Source organism: Spironucleus salmonicida, chromosome 6 (genome assembly GCF_000497125.1).
Source record: "Spironucleus salmonicida strain ATCC 50377 chromosome 6, whole genome shotgun sequence".
In the NCBI taxonomy this organism is placed as follows: domain Eukaryota; phylum Fornicata; order Diplomonadida; family Hexamitidae; genus Spironucleus; species Spironucleus salmonicida.
In genome coordinates, this window is record NC_090601.1 from 494,912 (window position 1) to 514,305 (window position 19,394).

Sequence of the window (19,394 nt, forward strand, 5' to 3'; positions counted from 1 at the left end):
CTTCCTCCAAAATGCTAAATTCGACCAATCTACAGCTCCTGAACCAGACCCAGCGCGAGCTGCTCGAGGAGCTGGACCAGGAGAACAGGCAGCTCAAGTAGCAGCTAAAGCAGCAAGGCCAGCTGATGCACCAGGTTCAAAACGTTCTAACGCGATACGGCGCCACTCAGGGTCTCAGCCTCACAGACCAGATTGAGATTCTGATGACGCAGCACCAGCAGCGGGAAATTCAGCTAAAGTAGAAGGCGGTAAAGGCCATAACCGAGCTCGCGGAGCACGATAAGTTCGCGATGCTGGCTATTTAGCGGAAGAGCGACGCCGAGATGAAAGTATTGAGGCAGACGGTCTTTGAGGCCGAGTCCCGAGTCACTAGCGCGCAGACAGTGAAGAAGTACAAAGAGCTGAGCCAGGCTGGCGCGCTGTCCGAGGTGGAGCGGCAGGTGGCGCAGCAGATTCAGATGGCGAAGATGGATAACAGGCAGCTGGTCCAGCTGGGGAGTGAGAAGCTCGACATACAAAACCAGGCGCTGGATTTGAAGATTAGGGACTAAAAGGATGGCCTGGGCAGGATTTACAAGGAGGATGTGGTGATGAAGTTTCTGGAGGAGGACATCAGCGAGGAGGACATGGCCCGAAAGCTGATACTGAACGGCGACGTATTCTGAGGTGGTCGCTGGTGCACTGCGGCGGTATATGGAGCGGATAGCGGTGCGACCTTTTAAGGTACCGGAGGTAAATTTGAATCAGAGGTCGCAGTTATCGGGCCTAGTGCATCTAAGGTATCCTGGTAGTCTCGTGCAGCAGTGAAACGGTAATCATGTCAGTAAAACACCCCTCGCTCACTCGTCCAGCATGGCCAGCTGCAGCGCCTTCTTCTTCGCTGCCAGGTTCAATATCATCGCCGGGGCGCCAGGAACGTCGAAATGGGACCAGAAGCGGACGCTCTCACCGTCCTAAACAAAAATATGACCGTTCAAGTTCTCCTCGCAGTACTAGATGACCGCCCGCTTACCGTCTAGTTGGGAGGCAACGGTAATCAGCCTGAGCTCCACGGTATGCCGTCCTGACAAGCTCAGCGTATTCAGCTTAACGCCTTCTGACACGTCTTTCGTTTCAAACTTATCCAGCTTGAAATTCTCCTGGTTGTACATGGGCATGCAGCTAACATTGTCAAGAAACTTGTCCACACCAACCTTTGGCGTGTAGATCGCATACACACCGCTGAACCTAGAATTTGTAACCTAGAGAGCAATAAAATTTACTATTATTTAAAATTTAACTTGTATTATAAGCAAATAATTAAAATAAATGATCAGATAACAGCAAAATCCCTTTTAAACTCCATATATTTCTAGATATCACCAGGTGCAACAGCAGGTTTTGTTTTTTAAATAGCATTTTCAAAGTCTTCAGGCATAATCTACATCTCGCCTTAAAGCTAGTCCTATTTGCTTGCTAGTTCCTAAAAACTATACTTTGCTTGTAATCTTCGTAATGGCTCCATAAGAGCATCACTACAAATACTACTTATATCACTACCATTGTAGCCATCTAATCGTTTAGAAATCGCTTCAAAATCAACTGCTGGTGCTATATTTTCGCCTTTTGTAAAGATTTGCAGTAATTAAAGTCTAGTTTTTTCTTCTGGCATTGGAATATAAACACGTTTTTCAAGACGTCTACGGAGTGCTTCATCGAGCTTTTCCGGATGATTTGTCGCACCTAAAACGACTACATGGGTATTAATATCAAACGGACCAGAAGTGACACCTTCCATTTGGGTAAGAAATTCCTAACGGATACGTTTTGAAACGTCGTTTTCAGACCCTGATCCTGATGAAAGCAATGCATCAATTTCATCGATAAATACGATCGATGGTGCATGGAAACGCGCAATGCTAAATAATGCTTTAACCACTTTCTCGCTATCTCCTACCATTTTATTCATAATCGTTGAGGAAGTTGGCGCAAAAAACGTGCAACCAGCCTCTGTTGCAATAGCTTTTGCAATCTAAGTCTTTCCAGTACCAGGAGGGCCAAACATGAGAACACCTTTCCATGGTTTGCGCTTTCCCGTAAAGAATGTTGGCATTTTGATTGGCATCACTATGGCCTCAGTGAGCACCTTTTTAGCGTCGTCCAAGCCGGCTATATCTTCGTAAGACGTATGCGTTTCTTTTAGCATTAGTGCATGAATCGTTGGGACGTACTGAATATCGACGCCTTCATAGTTTTTAGGCAAACCATCGTCAGTTTTTGCCTGGCGGTCATCTTTTGAAGACTTAGCAGGGGTATTTCGTTACCAGGGTTTTTCGTAAGAAGGCTGTTTTGTGATGTTTCTTGAGGCTTACTGAGACGGCTTAGATAACTCCTTTGGTCTGTAATCACGAGGTTATGGAGCATTTCTGTTCCATTTTGAGGGAGTTGCTACAATATCATTATGTCTAGAAACTCTGTCCTGACTTTGCCTGACAACTGGTGTTTTTCGTACTTGAGGCTCTTAATCATAAACTTCTGAATCTGAGTCAAAAGTAGAATGTTTCTGAGGAGTTTTAAGGATATTAGAATTTTTAAATACTGCTGCAATATCTTTGGCATACTTTAGCTCTTCTCTTATGGCGTCATCAATTTACTGATACTCAATAATTTAGTCAGCAGGAAGTGAACGTTTAAATTTTTCAAAATATTAAATAGATTCTAGGTATAATTAAACTGTCATATCGTATTATCCCGATAAAAGCTTTTAGTGAGCCTTATCTACTGTAGCACTAAACAGATCAAAATTTTGCATTAGGTCAATGGAAAGATAATTTGAAGTTATATTTTTATTATTATACATAAATTAAAATATTATTTACAATCAATAACTTTTAAGAATCAGTTTTAACTCTCTGGTTTTAGAAAAAATCATATAGTCTTAATAATTTTTTAGAATATATTGTTAAACAATCGTTTCTATGTTTAATTTTATTGTATTTTATTAAAATTGCCCTGTTATATGAAAATATGCGTTATTATATAATTATTGTAATATATTTAATGAATATATTTAGATAAAGTTTGTATATTATATTGTTAATTATAACTAATTGTCCATTCATTTTAAAATGACTAAATAATTTGAAGATGTTGATTGGAATAGTGAAGTGCTAGATGAAAGTAAGATTAACTTTATCAAGATTTCTCCTAAAATTGAGATCAGATATTATCGCTCTTTTCTTCATTCAGAAAATACTCCAACTATATTATTTGTGCATGGATTTGGTTTGTTTATGGATTCATATGCACCATTCATTCTAGCATTAAATAAATATTTTAACGTTATCGCTCTTGATAACCCAGGACATGGATATTCATCAGAATTAGCAAACTATTCTTTAGATTTTATTTTACATGCTATCTAATCATTTATTTCTCATTAACGCTTAACAGATTTCCATATAGTTGGGCACTCCTTAGGAGGATATCTGGCAATTTGTCTCAGATCTCTCTACCCAGGTAACTGTCTTGTAGCAATAACACCAGCTGGTATTGAGGTAGTAACTTCACCATTAATAAAGTTGGCTAAAAATAAGACATTAAACAAAGTACTGAGGGGATGTTGGAAATCTACATTCAAGGCTATTCTTTCTAAAACAAGCCAACTTTTGGAGTTTTAATTGCCAAAATAACAAGAGTATGATGATATCTGGTACAGAAAGCACATAGACAAGCATAGAAAATACGTCAATTCTCAACTGATGTACCTTCGTGATTTTGAATTTAACGGTGGAGAGGAAGTTTTTCTTAATATCAAAGACAGTAGAAATCTTTTTATTCTCTGCATTGACGATACATATATAGATAGTGCTAAGGTTGAAAAATTCGTGTGTGATAATTAGATAGGAGAAGTCACATGGTATGATGCGATTCATTAAATTACACAAGCGATTCCTCACTAGCTGGCACAGCGGGTCAAGAGTTTTATTTTGGAAAAGTGAACCTATTTTCTTAATTTATATAAATTATTAATATTTTTAGGCCATCTAATAAAACTTAATTAAAAACAGTAAAAAACAAGTTCATCTTTATATAGTGATGATATTTATTTCATTCGTCTGACTACCATTAGCAAATCTCTTAATTTCTATTAAAAAAAGTAATAGAATAGCAAGAAAATGATAATTAATAATATAATAAACATCTGCTCCTAAATATAAGATAAATATATATACTTTGTTATGTAAATTACTTTAAAATATATTCTAGATTAATTTCAATATTTTAAAGCTGAAATTTGAAAAGATTATTATCAAAGAAGCCTTATCGTTATTAACAGTATATAATGTATAATATATGCGAAGTTTAACGATATTTTATGTAAATTTGTAAAGAATAATATGTTTTTGTGTAAAAATTATATTTTTCTATAGATAACTTTTAGTAAGTAAAAAAGTAAATAATAGAATAATTCAAGATAAAAGATCTAAGTTCATTAACAACAACAGCAACAACAAGATTCACACTAGGCGAACTTATTCCTTAAACATCAGAAATGAGCTAAGCACTCCAAGCGTGAACAACACCGTTATACATTGTTCGATAGAATTCTCACTGACTAAATCTTTGCTTTTTAATGCTAAATAGATGACGAGTAATTTTTAAGATATACTTTTTGCAAGTAACTAGTCTGTTTTCTACAATCACTCTAACATCCGATAACAAGACCTACTAAGGAAAATTAATATACTAATCTAAGTTGTGTGTATAAGTTATCTGTTCATGGACTATATATTCGTTCGGATGTACTATACTATCCATTATTATTAAAAAATTAGTATATATTAATTGTAAATTATTAATGTAATATTATAAAATATATTTTAGTTTTTATACCTAAAATAAGTGTAAATTAAAATCTCCAAAGATGATTGGCTGGAAGGCGGACCGCCACCGCGCGCCCTGGCCGAGCAAGGCGGACAGGTTCTTCTACAGCGGCGACTTCAAGTGGAGCACTCGTTATCTTACTACCGGGATCGTGGTGCTAGCAATCTCGGCGGCCCTGCTGGCTGTCTACGCGAAGCGGATCCCGTTCGCAAAATCGATACCGGTTATTTACGCACTATCACTCCTGCTGCAGTACTTCGGTAACGTCATCTGCCTGCTCGACGCCCTACACCTCCACCAGTCGTGCCTGGTGCACAGCTCCAAGCGCCAGGAGGCCCGCAGCCTGATCGTGATCGGCGTGCTCATCAACTGGCAGTTCCTGATGGTGATAACGCGGAAGGCCTTCTTCGCGCAGAAGCTGGGCCTGCTGCGCTTCGACCGCTCGGACGTGCTGCTGACGCTCTCGAACTGCCTCCCGCAGGCCTACCTGCTCTTCTCCGTGCGGCAGTACGAGGTCTTCGCGCGCTACGGGAAGTGTGCCTCCAACGCCGCGCTGGCCTCCTACCTCGCGGTGGCGGTGGTGGTGTACCGCGGCTTCCTGACGATCTGCCGCATGCTGGTGGGGGACAGGGTCGCCGGTGGCAGCGGGAACGCGGTGCAGGTGGAGTATGCGGGTGCTGCCGCGCTGGAGAAGGAGTTCCGGTGCTGAAAAAATCACTTGCCGCGCCAGGCATCGACGGGGAGGTCCACCTCGAGCAGGCTGGTGGCCCGGGTGAGGTCGCTGCGGATGGATGTGCATACCAGTTGGACTCAAAGTCGAGCCGGTGCACCTCGCGGGCGTGCCTCAGGACGCGCCGGGAGTTGTCCCTGGTGAGGCCGTCTAGGACGCTGGATGTTAGAGTGATGCGAATATCGTTGTGCGGCTTCGGCCTGTGCGTGCCCAACGGCTACCGGACCTGTCCGGCGTAGGCGGAAGACCGCGCCACCATTTCTGGAGACTGCGGGATTTGGCGTATTAGGCTATGCCGAACTGAATGTATACAGTTTTTTCAACAGCATATAAAGTATACCGCGAGGGAAACTGAGATGCCGTGTCAGCATACTTCTGGATATATTCCACATTCTGCCAAAACGAAAGAATAAAAACGAATAGCCTCACTCGCCGCAAAGGTGCTTGAAGAGCAGGTCCATGCTCGGGGGCTTGAGCCTGCAGTCAACCACGCCCTCCAGGCCCTTCAGCCTCTCGCTGCACTGCTGGTACTAGTCTAATGTATCCTTATCAAATTAAAAAATATCAATATTTTATCTCGTAAGTTGGTTATAAGTTTAACCTGTATTTATAATTTTACTGATTTTACTTAACATTTAAGTAAACAGTTTTTTCTCTTATTATTTTTATACAATGTATAAATATTATGATTTGTTTAATTATATATTTATAAATCATAATTGATATCATCGATACTAAATATATGGTTCAGATATAAATTACAGGTCACTACAATCTTCATACTCCTAGTTTCTAGTCAAGATATAAAAATACTCAAAAGAATTATTAATTATTGTCACTATTATAAATAATATATAATTAATTCCGTTAGATATCACTCAAAATAAACTCCCATACAGCAACCTTTACCCTTTAAACCACAACTCTCATAAAAATTCTTGACATCATTACCGCAATCTAAAATTACTTTATAACAACCTAGTCTCTTGGCTTCAGCAATTATATGTTGAACTAGCATTTTCCCTATTCCCTTCCTTCTGTATCTTGTATCAACAACCACCTCCTCAATGTGGCCAACTCTGCTACCACCATGTGTTAACTTTAGTTCGACTAAAAGTGTTGCTGCACCGATAATTTAGTTGTCAATTTCATATACAAAAATATTATGAAATGGGGATTTTAACGCGTCAAAAAAAGTATCAATGAATATCTACGATGGTTATGAAGTATTAGTAAGTTATGAATAAAGAGGGAGAAGCTGGGTAACATCTAAAGATGTTATAGTTCTGATATTCATTTTTTAAGATGAGAATCAATTTAATATGTATTAATATTATAAAATGAAAGAAATATACAAAACTATTAATAACCTTGTGAATGATATAATATTGATTAGAAATTAAATATTTAGATTAATAATTATGATAAAGTAGTTAAATTGCTGAAAGAACTATAATAAGTTACAGTGCAACTGAGGTAAATATTGAATTTCAGGTATCATTACGATAGTTTAAACCAGCATGATTATTTAGACTGAAATTAATATTCGTGAATTGTATGATATAATTGAAAAAGATACAGTCATTTATTTTACTAAGATATTATCATAAGTATTTTCATTTACAACTAAGATATAAATCACCTTAGGTAGTTTTGTTGCAAATTGAAAAAAGGAGATCGGCATATTCTAATTAATTTTAAATTTGCGAAAAAATATATTGCTATAGTATAATATCAAAGAAATATTTAATATATTATATTTAAAAAATGACTTCACTTCTAAAAATCAATAATACCTCTCTATTGTTAATCAATTTGTTTAAGAAGCTTTGTTATCTATTCATTTTTCTTTCTCAACTCCACAATGTTATTTTGATGTATTTAAAACTACTGTTCGTCTTTTTATAATAATTCTTTTTAAAGGAGAGAAATTTAAGTTTAATAGTAATGTTCTTATGATTAAGGCTTATTTTAGTTCTACTTTTCATGTTCGGATAACTATTTTAAGTAAATGCTGTTTTATTATTTAAGCTCATAAATATTATTATTTTCGACATAAATTTAGAAGTTATTAAGTAATAGCTAGACTTCTTTTGTTGCAGGCTATGAAGGCTAAAAGAAATTCACAATCTCGATATCTCTTTAAAGTTGCCTGTGTGCCTCTTATTCTTACTTTAACTACTATACAATGACGTTAAATTATTCATTATTAGCGTGATACATAGAAGGCAGAGGGATGCTGTCATTATTTATTAAACAACTTTATACACTCTCAGAAGCTATAGGTTATGCAGTTATTTCTTAAAGTTAAGAGACTTGTTATTAAGTGGTAATACCTATTTAGGAAACATCTTATATACTTTATTTTTATTGTTAAATTTATGAAGAAGATACATACGATTATGCAGTAACATTAATATCTTATGGTTGTTAAATTTCAGCAATTTAACTAACAATTGGTATGTAGGCTTATTGTGAAGATGTGAGCACTAGAGGTGGCAAATTCGGCGTAGATTTAGCTATAAATTCATCAAAATCCTCTAACTAAGGTTAAAACTCAATAATAGGCTGCTATTATACCTGTTTAGGTTCTTCAAAAACATTTTCAACTGGTAAAGGAACTGAGACAGCTTCTTATTGAACTGGTTCTACCCATTCGTTGCCCCATTCTTCATCTTTAACTTCTTTTTAAACATCAGGCTCTGCTACCGTTTATTGCGCTATCACTTCTTAAGCAAAAGGATCAAACTCAACTGCCTAGTTTTGCTGTTATTATACAACCTAATGCTCATTCTAATCATAAACTTATGTTTCATTATTTTAATTCTAATCCCATTGGTCATTTGTAGTAGCACCCCAAGAATCAGCAGCCTGGTCCCAATTATTATTTTAATCAAAACTCTCCTGTTAGTTCTCAAAAGGATCTTATTCTTTATTTACCAATATATCTATTTCGTTATTCGGTTGAACTGGTTTTGTTGCCTCATTAAAATTAAACATATCATCAAAGTCCATTTGTGCAAAGATAAAGATTTAACTATTTTATAGATTTAGATAGAATGTTAGTTTTTATCAAATAATCAATATTTAAAAATATATAAAATAATTTAAAATTATATATAATTAGTTAATTATAATTTTACAAAATATTAAATGAATTAAATAATATAATAAAATATTAATTTGTATTTCTATTTAAGGAGATAATTAAATATTAAATATTTTAGAATATTTTTAAATAATTATCATACTAATAAATATGTAAATTAAATATAGATAATAATAGAACTCTTACTTAGTTGCAATTATTCTATTTATTATATATAATATAATGCTAATTTATTAATATATGAACCCATTAAATGAACAATATTTTGACCACTTACTTCGGCCCAGACTTCTTAAAAATTACTTAAAACCCGAAACTGCTCAAAAAATGCATCAACCACCCGCTTTTCCACTATTAAAATCTTTGTTCCTAGCTAAACATAGACCAGAGCAAAACCGATCTTTTCAGCTTCTTAAACACTAAATTTACCCAGCAAATAAACTATAAGAAAATCAGATTCAATCTCTCAAAATTGAAATTGAATTTCATTTTTCACTCGTCCTCAAACAATTCTGACAAATGTATTCAAATGGATTGCTCTGAATATTCTGCAATTTAAGGTGCTCTATCTGCAACCTTATCAAATAGCATTTCTTCACTTAAACTCAGCATACCTGGAAACTGCAGCAATAGCAGTTTTTGTGAGTTTAGCAGTTTTGACAACAGCGAAAAAATGGAGGAGGGAGAGGTCGTACAGGGCTTCGACAAGCTATTCGAAGGAGATAATAGCTGAAAATTCAGGGTTTAATTTTATCTGATTTTATGACTAAAAGGTATAAATTATGTATATAATTTTGAAAAAAGAGTTCTTAAAATTTGTGAGTTTACGAGAATATATAGGTGAGCAGCTAGTTTATTAATGATTTATATGTTTATGAATTTCGTTTAACTAAAATAGTTTTTAAATCTTAGATTGTAACTGAAAATCGAGTTGATTTTTCAAAGTAAAAATTGATTAATAGATTATTTAATAAAAGGTGTCTAGTGTTTTGTTGGGAATCAAGGCAATCTATTCTCTTTTACCACCAGTTTATTTAATAAGTTATTATTACGTTATTAATATTCAGAATTACAGAAAGTAAAATTAAAATATTAATGTATTAACCTCTCTAATGAGATAGTCTATTGAGTAATTAGTTCTATTCAGATAAAGATAATTATCTGTTATCTAAGAATTAATAATTAAGACATCAAAAATTACAAATGATTCTTCTATCCATCCGATTATGCCTGACCTAGCCCGGAGCGTTATATACAATAATATATCCCTTCCAAAATGCAGCCGGCCATCCGCGATATCCCTTGCTTCATCTTCGACTTCGATGGTACCATCTTCGACTCTGACGAGGCACTGATAAAGCACGATACAATGTTTCTTTCCAACTATGGCACGTTTACATTCGACAGAAGACAACACAGGGATTAAATTTGCGGATTCACAGCGCTGGACTACATGCATTTTCTCAAGCGTGAACTCCAGCTGGAACCACCAGTTGAGGCACTTTATGAAGAATTCACTCGTGCAGCTCTGGCTATTTACAATGATTGCACGGTAATTCACGGTGCCTTGAATCTATTAACTACACTGAAGGCACTTGGTAAGCGGGTTGGTATTGCGACAGCAAACTCAGCTGATGCAGTCAATCAGTTTTTGTCATCAAACACCCAATTTTCAAATCTGGTCGACGTGGTTGTGTCATGTGAGGAGGTTGAGGTCTGCAAGCCTAACCCAGAGGTATATATCCGATGTGCATAGAAACTAGGGTATGATATTTCTTGCTGTGTGATTCTAGAGGATTCTCTTGTTGGCCTTAGAGGAGCTCGAGCTAGTGGTGCAAAGGTTTATGGAGTGCTAGCGGAGCCAGACTACCAGCGGCAATAACTGTGCGACTGGTGGGGGTATGATCTTACCCAAGTCCTAGATTGATGCATGTATTATAATAAATCGTGGTATGAGCATTCGTGGATTAGTATTAAACATTTAATGAAATATATTTACATAGTTGGAACAGTTTGTATCCTTAAATTGTTAGTAAGCTTACTTACTAATGGAATACTTTTCACAATAATAATACTGAGAATATGTCCGTTGAAAAGGATTTATATCTACGCAAAAATAAGTTCTACGTTATTTTTAATACATTTATTGCTACCAAGCCTGGTAACAAAGTAATTTAGTAGTATTTATCAATGCGATATAATGGATTGGTATCAGGTTGAGTTATTTATTCTATAAATTATTAGAATTTACTAATTTGTTTTAGTTTTTTCAAAAATTTAAAATGAAGAAATAATAAGAATAAATTGCGCGCAAGTTATATTCTAAAGTCTAAATATATGAATAATGGATTGTATACACAAATTAATTGAAAAATACTCATAATTTATTAGTGATAAGCTTGTTATTTTAATTTCATAAATCTATTTTTGCCCTCTTAGTAATAGGTTTTTTGGTATATTTATTTTATCTAAGCATGAACAATTCATTTATTTATATTTTTACTCCTTTTGCATTGTAATTTCAATAGTTAAAAAACTTCTATATAAATTAGTAATCAACGGAATGCAAAAATGCTGATGCAAATGATTCTCATTTTATGTCACTAAAGCTTTAGTTTTCAATATCACTAGGGAGGTCAGTAGAAAATTTGAAATCATAGTTAATTTCACATTATTTAGAAACTAAGTCTACGCATATTGCCGCTTAGTCTATTTATTCCATTATTGAAATTTCATCAACTATTAAATCGTAAGCAGTGTTTCGTACTTGAATTTTCTTGTACTGATTTATAATGATCTCCATTTTTGGAAAGATAGATTATATTGTCACTAATATTAATCACTAGAACTAATATCTTAATCTTAAAGTTAAGATAAATAACTAACAATTTTTTTAAATGCAGATCCATTAAATCGTCGAATTTGACGCTATTTTACCTAAATAATTAATTTTTATCCAATTTCAGTCGTCTTAATTAAATATTATTCTCGTTTATCGATCACCAACGTTTTTTATAATTCTTTTGATAACTTAATATATACTGGAATTCTAACATAACTATCTATTCCGTATTTATCCATTAACTTTTCCATATCAATTACTTTTTACTTCTTGTAAATAAATGAAGGGCGCTGGTACATAAAATACAGTTAGTAAAAAAATGGTTAGTATATCATTACCTACCAATAATCTTACCATCAAAACTTGGTAGAACTTAACAGCTACAGACTGGCTTAAGTCTGCGCTCAACAGATCTTTATCCGTTTCTTTTCACTTACATTGGAGAAATAGCCCGAATATAATTATTTTAAATTTCGTATCTTGGAAATAAATGTTCAATATCATATATTGGCTATTATGGAAGTTATTAACATGATAAACTAGCCTAATTCTATCTTTAATGGACTCTTTTCGTTTAGAGTCTAGAATGTTATTGTCTTTTATTATCATTGGTATATGATTCATCAATAATATGTATAGCTTCTGGTTTATTAAAAGATATTTTTGGTATATAAGTTTTCTTTTGATCTTCTGTTATTTCATAATCTAAAAACAAAGCTTAGGTTAATAAATACTTTCTATCCTAATTGAATGCTAATTCAAACTTATTTTCTTAAACATCATCGGCTTAGATTTTTTCTTTCATTTTAGCTATCATATACAATATACTTATAATTATATAGTCAAACATGATGACAATATAATATATCTTTCCAAAAATGGAGATCATTATAAATCAGTACAAGAAAATTCAAGTACGAAACACTGCTTACGATTTAATAGTTGATGAAATTTCAATAATGGAATAAATAGACTAAGCGGCAATATGCGTAGACTTAGTTTCTAAATAATGTGAAATTAACTATGATTTCAAATTTTCTACTGACCTCCCTAGTGATATTGAAAACTAAAGCTTTAGTGACATAAAATGAGAATCATTTGCATCAGCATTTTTGCATTCCGTTGATTACTAATTTATATAGAAGTTTTTTAACTATTGAAATTACAATGCAAAAGGAGTAAAAATATAAATAAATGAATTGTTCATGCTTAGATAAAATAAATATACCAAAAAACCTATTACTAAGAGGGCAAAAATAGATTTATGAAATTAAAATAACAAGCTTATCACTAATAAATTATGAGTATTTTTCAATTAATTTGTGTATACAATCCATTATTCATATATTTAGACTTTAGAATATAACTTGCGCGCAATTTATTCTTATTATTTCTTCATTTTAAATTTTTGAAAAAACTAAAACAAATTAGTAAATTCTAATAATTTATAGAATAAATAACTCAACCTGATACCAATCCATTATATCGCATTGATAAATACTACTAAATTACTTTGTTACCAGGCTTGGTAGCAATAAATGTATTAAAAATAACGTAGAACTTATTTTTGCGTAGATATAAATCCTTTTCAACGGACATATTCTCAGTATTATTATTGTGAAAAGTATTCCATTAGTAAGTAAGCTTACTAACAATTTAATGATACAAACTGTTCCAACTATGTAAATATATTTCATTAAATGTTTAATACTAATCCACGAATGCTCATACCACGATTTATTATAATACATGCATCAATCTAGGACTTGGGTAAGATCATACCCCCACCAGTCGCACAGTTATTGCCGCTGGTAGTCTGGCTCCGCTAGCACTCCATAAACCTTTGCACCACTAGCTCGAGCTCCTCTAAGGCCAACAAGAGAATCCTCTAGAATCACACAGCAAGAAATATCATACCCTAGTTTCTATGCACATCGGATATATACCTCTGGGTTAGGCTTGCAGACCTCAACCTCCTCACATGACACAACCACGTCGACCAGATTTGAAAATTGGGTGTTTGATGACAAAAACTGATTGACTGCATCAGCTGAGTTTGCTGTCGCAATACCAACCCGCTTACCAAGTTCCTTCAGTGTAGTTAATAGATTCAAGGCACCGTGAATTACCGTGCAATCATTGTAAATAGCCAGAGCTGCACGAGTGAATTCTTCATAAAGTGCCTCAACTGGTGGTTCCAGCTGGAGTTCACGCTTGAGAAAATGCATGTAGTCCAGCGCTGTGAATCCGCAAATTTAATCCCTGTGTTGTCTTCTGTCGAATGTAAACGTGCCATAGTTGGAAAGAAACATTGTATCGTGCTTTATCAGTGCCTCGTCAGAGTCGAAGATGGTACCATCGAAGTCGAAGATGAAGCAAGGGATATCGCGGATGGCCGGCTGCATTTTGGAAGGGATATATTATTGTATATAACGCTCCGGGCTAGGTCGGGTGTAGTAAGGCGTAGGGTGAAAACAGTATATATTTTAGAATGAATAGTCTTATACAATTTAATTTAAATATAAACATTCATATAAAAATTAAAACTTATAATTTGATTAGGTGAGTTGAAATATATTATATTTAAGAATTAATATGATCAGTAGATAGAAATAAGAAGCTTTTTTAAATAAATATCAGGTTTTATTATAAAATAATATTACCTGTATTTACAAAGTATTTACGTCTATATCAATATATTAATCAATATATAGCATTAAGTTAATATTATGAAAATTAAAATAATAGTAATGATATAAATATATCTAGTATCAGTATATCAATTATTTATTAAAAACTAAAATCGTCGAGAACAGTAAATCTAAATTGGTTTATGAATCAATCATCTTCAATAATTTTCTCTAACTACATTTTACCGATAATACTATAATCAAATACTAAAAATTATTAAGCAGAAATTTTATTTGCGGCTAGTCTATAATTATTTGGTTATTCTTAAATAAACGATGTTTAAAATTTATTAAAATCATGTTTATGTGATAATTAATCAGGAATAATCGTTCTATGTAAAAAATTTGACATTTTATAGCCTTTATTTAGTTATTTTAGTGGTTTCACTATAGGTCTCATTTTTAGAATGAATAAAAACGATTATAGGTATTTGATTATTATAGGATAAAGTTTTAATGGATTATTTATAGAATTATTTAATTATAATTATAATATATTTATATCAAATTATAATAGATTTTCAGAATATAGTAAATATGAGATACAATATAACTTTATATATAAATATTCTTGTATTTTTTACTTGTTTTAAAACATAGAAAATATCACCAATATAAATTATAATTCTTAATTGAACATTATCTTTAAAATAAAAAATGAGAAAAAATATTTTACTCTTATAGAACTATGTAAGTTATCTTATTATACTTATAAATTTATACTAATTAAAACTAGCAAAATCCATTATATATAGATTAGTTTTTTAATCACTCAAATGATTAAATTATTTATTAAAATCATTATCTAAGTGTGGCTCACTGTAAATTAAAAAAATATTAATAGCATTATAATATGAGGAAAAATTGAAGTACTACATAGATTACTATTATCAAAGATAATAAAATAACTTTACTTCACATTAACATGTGTTATTTATATTCATATTACTTTAACGAAATGTGAATAACAGAATTACAAATTTTAGTTAAGTTATGTGATAATTGACATGTTTCAGAATTAGTTATCAATCCGTATTATTCCATAATATTGTGTAGTCCGGTTAATTCAATTGATTAAAAAATTAAAAAACTTTAGTTATTTCTTAGGTAAAATCAGAAGATACATTTTAATAAAATAAATGTTCGCCAGTATAATATTTGCTGCTTAATACTGTAATATATTTATATTTACACAAAAAATAATCACTCATCTATCGATCTAAGACTATCCTCTTTTAATATATTTAACACCAAACCTTCTACATCTTACTCCAGTTTATTAATAATAAAATTTATATTGCTACCTGCATCCGATTCTTCTGATCTTCGTCTGATATCCATCTGAAATGAGGGAATTCCAAAAGTCTCTGTCAAATCATTTTTCTATACACACATATTAGATACAAAAAATTAGACACAATCAGTGTTGTCTACATTTTACTCTTTTATTTTATATTCTTTTTTTATATTTTCTGGATTGTCTGATGTTATTTCTGAATATTACGAACCCATTAATAATTTTTTGTTTAGTTAGTAATATATAAGATTTATATAATTTATATGGCTTATTTTAATATAAGTTATTTTATCGACATATTATTTAGTATTTCTTTATTAGTAAAAAATGAACTGTGCAAATAATGATTATTTATTATTAATATAAAGTATTGATTAAAAAATAGTAAATAAAAAGTCTTTATACTTATATTTAAATTTAATTAATTATCTAATTTGATTATTAAACATGCTGATTATTATATAATAACATATAACTAATTTATAAGGTATTCTGTATATATTATTTTTAATTAATTGAAAATTAATATTAATTTAGTAAGTAAATTATTTATCATTATCTAATAAATCAAGAGCAATTTTGTTATTAAAAATATAACAAATCATGTCACAAATATAAAATTTTATTTAAATGAGAAGACTATAAAATAATATAAACATAGCATTGGCAATTGACACCATCTTTTAACATTCTCTTTATGCCCAATGATAATTATAATATATATTGTATGATCATAATTAAAAAAGTCACGTAACATTAAATATACATTATAAATAAACTATAAATATATAATTTATAACTAATATATACTAATGCAGTGTAGTTATAACATTTCTGCAAGCTATATATTCTAGAAATAATATATTATAATTTCGCTTTAATGATTAAATACAAATTTATTAATAATAATCTTTTCGAAAATAACTAAACATATTTTCAATTTTTATTCCAAGTGTTAAAGTAAATAGAATATGAAGACATTGTGTAGATTTCATGTTTTCATCGTTTATATTATAATTTGTACTGTGTAGTTCTTAGTGTATAATTTACTTATTAAAGTAAAATAAATATAATATATTATGATTATTATATAATTTTATATTAAATTAAAAAACATTATTTATATATATTACTATTATACTATATTTATAAGGCGTGATACCACTTTAATCGATGTAATCCCCTCGAGATAATGAAAATTTTGCTTTCACTCTTAAAAATCTAGAAAGATATTAAAAATCTGTTAAAAAGCAAAAAGAATTCAAGGAAAAAGAACTACTGCATGACTCTTTTATAAAATTAAATAATAGCAGGAATGCATAGTAGAAGGTCAATGAGAATGAGTTTAAGTCAGCAATGAGCAGAAAGCATACATTTTCACATATAAAACTAATATAAATAAAAAATAAAAAAGAAATTCAGCTTATAAAAAGCAACATGGCAAAAGGATCTATTTAAAAATGTGATAATTTGATGTTATAAAGTAAATTTGATATGACTAAAATTACAGTAGAAGATAGTTTCTCAGAGATATGAGGGAATACATCTATGGGTTAGGAAATATTTAAAAGTTAGTTAGATTAATATGTACAATTTATCAGGTAAAATCAGCGTCATTTTATAATTAGCACTATTTAAATTTATGTTCGAGTTATTCATGCAGATTCTATAAATTTTATGTAAATCATCGAATTTAGGCATAAGTTACAACCATTAGTATTTAAATACAAATTAATTTACTCTAAAAATACGGCTTTATCACTAAATCAGCTTCAAACACTATGAAAATATTTATTACGAATATCATAATTATTAAAACTTATAGTATTTTGTGTTATAAGATCAAAAATATCCAGTGAGGTTATATCCTAATTCCAACTATAACCTTATACTTTTTAATTGATGTTAACAAGAGCTGGTAGGTTGGAGTTAGCATAATAAGTTAATTTAAGTATTGCTAGTATTAAGTTGTATAAACCAGGCATAACTATAAGTCTTAACTTGCATTTCGGAGTTTCCGAGTAAAGTTGCACGAGTATTAAGGATTAGTCTGAGATAATTGAATATTTATGCTAATTGAATATTTATGCTAATTGATTATTTATGTAAATTAATTAACAATAGATAATGGCTGTATATAATAGAATGATAATTATTTGAACCCGTTTTATTTATATATTGATTTTTAAGATAATGTTAGATAGCAGTAATAATAAATACAAAGTATTATATATAATTTATTTAAAATTTGATACATATTGAGCATGTTGTTGATTATTATTATAAACTAAAATATTATATCTATATTATTCCTTTAATGAGCTATATAAATTTTATACTAGAAGTAAGTAAAAACGGTTTCGGGATAGTCCACTATAATATTAATTAATTATAACAATCATAAATGAATAAATGTTTCTGTGATAAAATGAATATTTATGTTTTTATTAAAGTATAGATTTTTATAACTAATGGATATGGAATTTACTTAAATTCCAAAAATATATAATATCTTAACAAATACCAAGTAACCCAAAACTAGCTGAGTTTAAAATGACAGCTTCAGGAACATGTTCTACAACCTCCTAGCAGTGCAAGTAAAATCATTACTGTCCCGCCACAGATGCTAAGTAAGTTTAGTGTTTACCCTGCTCAGATGATATACAACAAGGCCAAGGGTGCTTCTGCTAAGATTATCAGGTAACTGAAAATTGCCTTGAATGTGCTAATGGGAAATGTTCTAAATTCTTAATGTAGAAAACAAAATAAGATAATAGTTGTGTGGCAAATTGTGCAGAATGTATTACTGGGAAAGGATGTACTAAGTGTAACGACGGATACACACTTGATACAGTATCTATTACCTGTAGACCTTCATGTACTGACAATTCTTAATGCTTACCTGAACATTAGCATTATTGTAATATAAATAAATAAATTTGTGACTAGTGTACCGGAAGATGCTCTCTTTGTTCGTCAGAAACGTTTTGTCTTGGATGCAGTGGAACAAATTAAGTTTTAACGATTGAAGGTAAGTGTATTGATTAATGTAGTAGTTTATAAACAGGTTAGTATTGTAATAATGGAACCCCTGCGACTTGTACTGAAGATATCACTTCAGAGTGCACATGTGGTAGTGCCAAAAACTGCGCCACATGTTCTGACGACCGCAATAGCTGTTCAGTATGTTTGATTGGTATGGCGAAAGATGACAGTGGGGCATGTAACAAATGTGTTGAAGGACATACGATGATCAGTGGAAAATGTTGGCTTAATGGTAAAACCCCGACTAGACCAGTTAATCCTGCTGTAAATAAAAATAATCTCAGTGGTGGTGCGATCGTTGGTATTATTATTGGAGTATTGGCTGTTGTAGGGGCGATTAGTGGTATTGTAATGGTGATAATTATAAAAAGTAAAAAGAATTAAGTAAAATGACACTGGATCTATTAATATTGTTCAATGAGTGATAGGCAATTAATGTATACTGATAACTGATAATTTTTACTCAGTATGATTATATCATTAGTAAATGAAAATATATCAATTCTCATTACTATAGTATAATATTAGTATTAAATATGCATGATTTGAATAATAGAAACAGTTTTCCATAAAGACATTTCATATTTATGTGCTAATATTATAAACTAACGTAAATCTCCTATACATGTTTATATCAGATTTACACTTTAGCATTTCTACAAGCATAATATCTCATATCAATTTATTATAAATACTACACCATACGATTTCCTTTTTCTTTAAATGATGCTTAATAAGTAATCGACTTAGCTATTTTACCGACTATCGTTTATATAAATAAATTTTTCTTTTTCTTATATTCTATATACTATAAA

At 31.5% G+C, this 19,394-nt stretch overlaps 15 protein-coding genes across 15 annotated transcripts; 7 read left to right on the forward strand and 8 right to left on the reverse strand. All coding sequences in view use genetic code 6, as the record gives it.

The window, feature by feature from the left end:
* Nucleotides 1-11: 11 nt before the first annotated feature.
* SS50377_25884 (uncharacterized protein) lies at nt 12-665 on the forward strand (the record flags this gene model as incomplete). Its single annotated transcript, XM_067909710.1, has 1 exon — nt 12-665. One exon carries the CDS (start codon nt 12-14, stop codon nt 663-665), a length of 654 nt encoding a protein of 217 aa, XP_067762466.1.
* Nucleotides 666-839: 174 nt separating this feature from the next.
* On the reverse strand, nt 840-1,157 carry SS50377_25885 (uncharacterized protein; the record flags this gene model as incomplete). The annotated part of the gene is made up of 1 exon (XM_067909711.1): nt 840-1,157. The coding sequence occupies one exon, from the start codon at nt 1,155-1,157 to the stop codon at nt 840-842; it is 318 nt and encodes a 105-aa protein (XP_067762467.1).
* A 155-nt stretch (nt 1,158-1,312) lies between these two features.
* Nucleotides 1,313-2,791, reverse strand: SS50377_25886 (Katanin (p60); the record flags this gene model as incomplete). The annotated part of the gene is made up of 1 exon (XM_067909712.1): nt 1,313-2,791. The coding sequence occupies one exon, from the start codon at nt 2,789-2,791 to the stop codon at nt 1,313-1,315; it is 1,479 nt and encodes a 492-aa protein (XP_067762468.1).
* A 316-nt stretch (nt 2,792-3,107) lies between these two features.
* SS50377_25887 (Alpha/beta hydrolase family protein) lies at nt 3,108-3,980 on the forward strand (the record flags this gene model as incomplete). The annotated part of the gene is made up of 1 exon (XM_067909713.1): nt 3,108-3,980. The coding sequence occupies one exon, from the start codon at nt 3,108-3,110 to the stop codon at nt 3,978-3,980; it is 873 nt and encodes a 290-aa protein (XP_067762469.1).
* Nucleotides 3,981-4,906: 926 nt separating this feature from the next.
* SS50377_25888 (Transmembrane domain-containing protein) lies at nt 4,907-5,575 on the forward strand (the record flags this gene model as incomplete). The annotated part of the gene is made up of 1 exon (XM_067909714.1): nt 4,907-5,575. One exon carries the CDS (start codon nt 4,907-4,909, stop codon nt 5,573-5,575), a length of 669 nt encoding a protein of 222 aa, XP_067762470.1.
* Nucleotides 5,576-6,021: 446 nt separating this feature from the next.
* On the reverse strand, nt 6,022-6,231 carry SS50377_25889 (ABC transporter family protein; the record flags this gene model as incomplete). The annotated part of the gene is made up of 1 exon (XM_067909715.1): nt 6,022-6,231. The coding sequence occupies one exon, from the start codon at nt 6,229-6,231 to the stop codon at nt 6,022-6,024; it is 210 nt and encodes a 69-aa protein (XP_067762471.1).
* A 239-nt stretch (nt 6,232-6,470) lies between these two features.
* SS50377_25890 (Glucosamine 6-phosphate N-acetyltransferase) lies at nt 6,471-6,893 on the reverse strand (the record flags this gene model as incomplete). The annotated part of the gene is made up of 1 exon (XM_067909716.1): nt 6,471-6,893. One exon carries the CDS (start codon nt 6,891-6,893, stop codon nt 6,471-6,473), a length of 423 nt encoding a protein of 140 aa, XP_067762472.1.
* Nucleotides 6,894-7,369: 476 nt separating this feature from the next.
* Nucleotides 7,370-8,611, reverse strand: SS50377_25891 (uncharacterized protein; the record flags this gene model as incomplete). The annotated part of the gene is made up of 1 exon (XM_067909717.1): nt 7,370-8,611. The coding sequence occupies one exon, from the start codon at nt 8,609-8,611 to the stop codon at nt 7,370-7,372; it is 1,242 nt and encodes a 413-aa protein (XP_067762473.1).
* A 623-nt stretch (nt 8,612-9,234) lies between these two features.
* SS50377_25892 (uncharacterized protein) lies at nt 9,235-9,438 on the forward strand (the record flags this gene model as incomplete). Its single annotated transcript, XM_067909718.1, has 1 exon — nt 9,235-9,438. One exon carries the CDS (start codon nt 9,235-9,237, stop codon nt 9,436-9,438), a length of 204 nt encoding a protein of 67 aa, XP_067762474.1.
* A 543-nt stretch (nt 9,439-9,981) lies between these two features.
* SS50377_25893 (Beta-phosphoglucomutase) lies at nt 9,982-10,632 on the forward strand (the record flags this gene model as incomplete). The annotated part of the gene is made up of 1 exon (XM_067909719.1): nt 9,982-10,632. One exon carries the CDS (start codon nt 9,982-9,984, stop codon nt 10,630-10,632), a length of 651 nt encoding a protein of 216 aa, XP_067762475.1.
* A 355-nt stretch (nt 10,633-10,987) lies between these two features.
* On the forward strand, nt 10,988-11,476 carry SS50377_25894 (uncharacterized protein; the record flags this gene model as incomplete). The annotated part of the gene is made up of 1 exon (XM_067909720.1): nt 10,988-11,476. The coding sequence occupies one exon, from the start codon at nt 10,988-10,990 to the stop codon at nt 11,474-11,476; it is 489 nt and encodes a 162-aa protein (XP_067762476.1).
* A 402-nt stretch (nt 11,477-11,878) lies between these two features.
* SS50377_25895 (uncharacterized protein) lies at nt 11,879-12,352 on the reverse strand (the record flags this gene model as incomplete). Its single annotated transcript, XM_067909721.1, has 1 exon — nt 11,879-12,352. One exon carries the CDS (start codon nt 12,350-12,352, stop codon nt 11,879-11,881), a length of 474 nt encoding a protein of 157 aa, XP_067762477.1.
* Nucleotides 12,353-12,457: 105 nt separating this feature from the next.
* On the reverse strand, nt 12,458-12,946 carry SS50377_25896 (uncharacterized protein; the record flags this gene model as incomplete). Its single annotated transcript, XM_067909722.1, has 1 exon — nt 12,458-12,946. One exon carries the CDS (start codon nt 12,944-12,946, stop codon nt 12,458-12,460), a length of 489 nt encoding a protein of 162 aa, XP_067762478.1.
* Nucleotides 12,947-13,301: 355 nt separating this feature from the next.
* SS50377_25897 (Beta-phosphoglucomutase) lies at nt 13,302-13,952 on the reverse strand (the record flags this gene model as incomplete). The annotated part of the gene is made up of 1 exon (XM_067909723.1): nt 13,302-13,952. The coding sequence occupies one exon, from the start codon at nt 13,950-13,952 to the stop codon at nt 13,302-13,304; it is 651 nt and encodes a 216-aa protein (XP_067762479.1).
* Nucleotides 13,953-18,087: 4,135 nt separating this feature from the next.
* Nucleotides 18,088-18,972, forward strand: SS50377_25898 (Cysteine-rich membrane protein 2; the record flags this gene model as incomplete). The annotated part of the gene is made up of 1 exon (XM_067909724.1): nt 18,088-18,972. The coding sequence occupies one exon, from the start codon at nt 18,088-18,090 to the stop codon at nt 18,970-18,972; it is 885 nt and encodes a 294-aa protein (XP_067762480.1).
* Nucleotides 18,973-19,394: the final 422 nt, after the last annotated feature.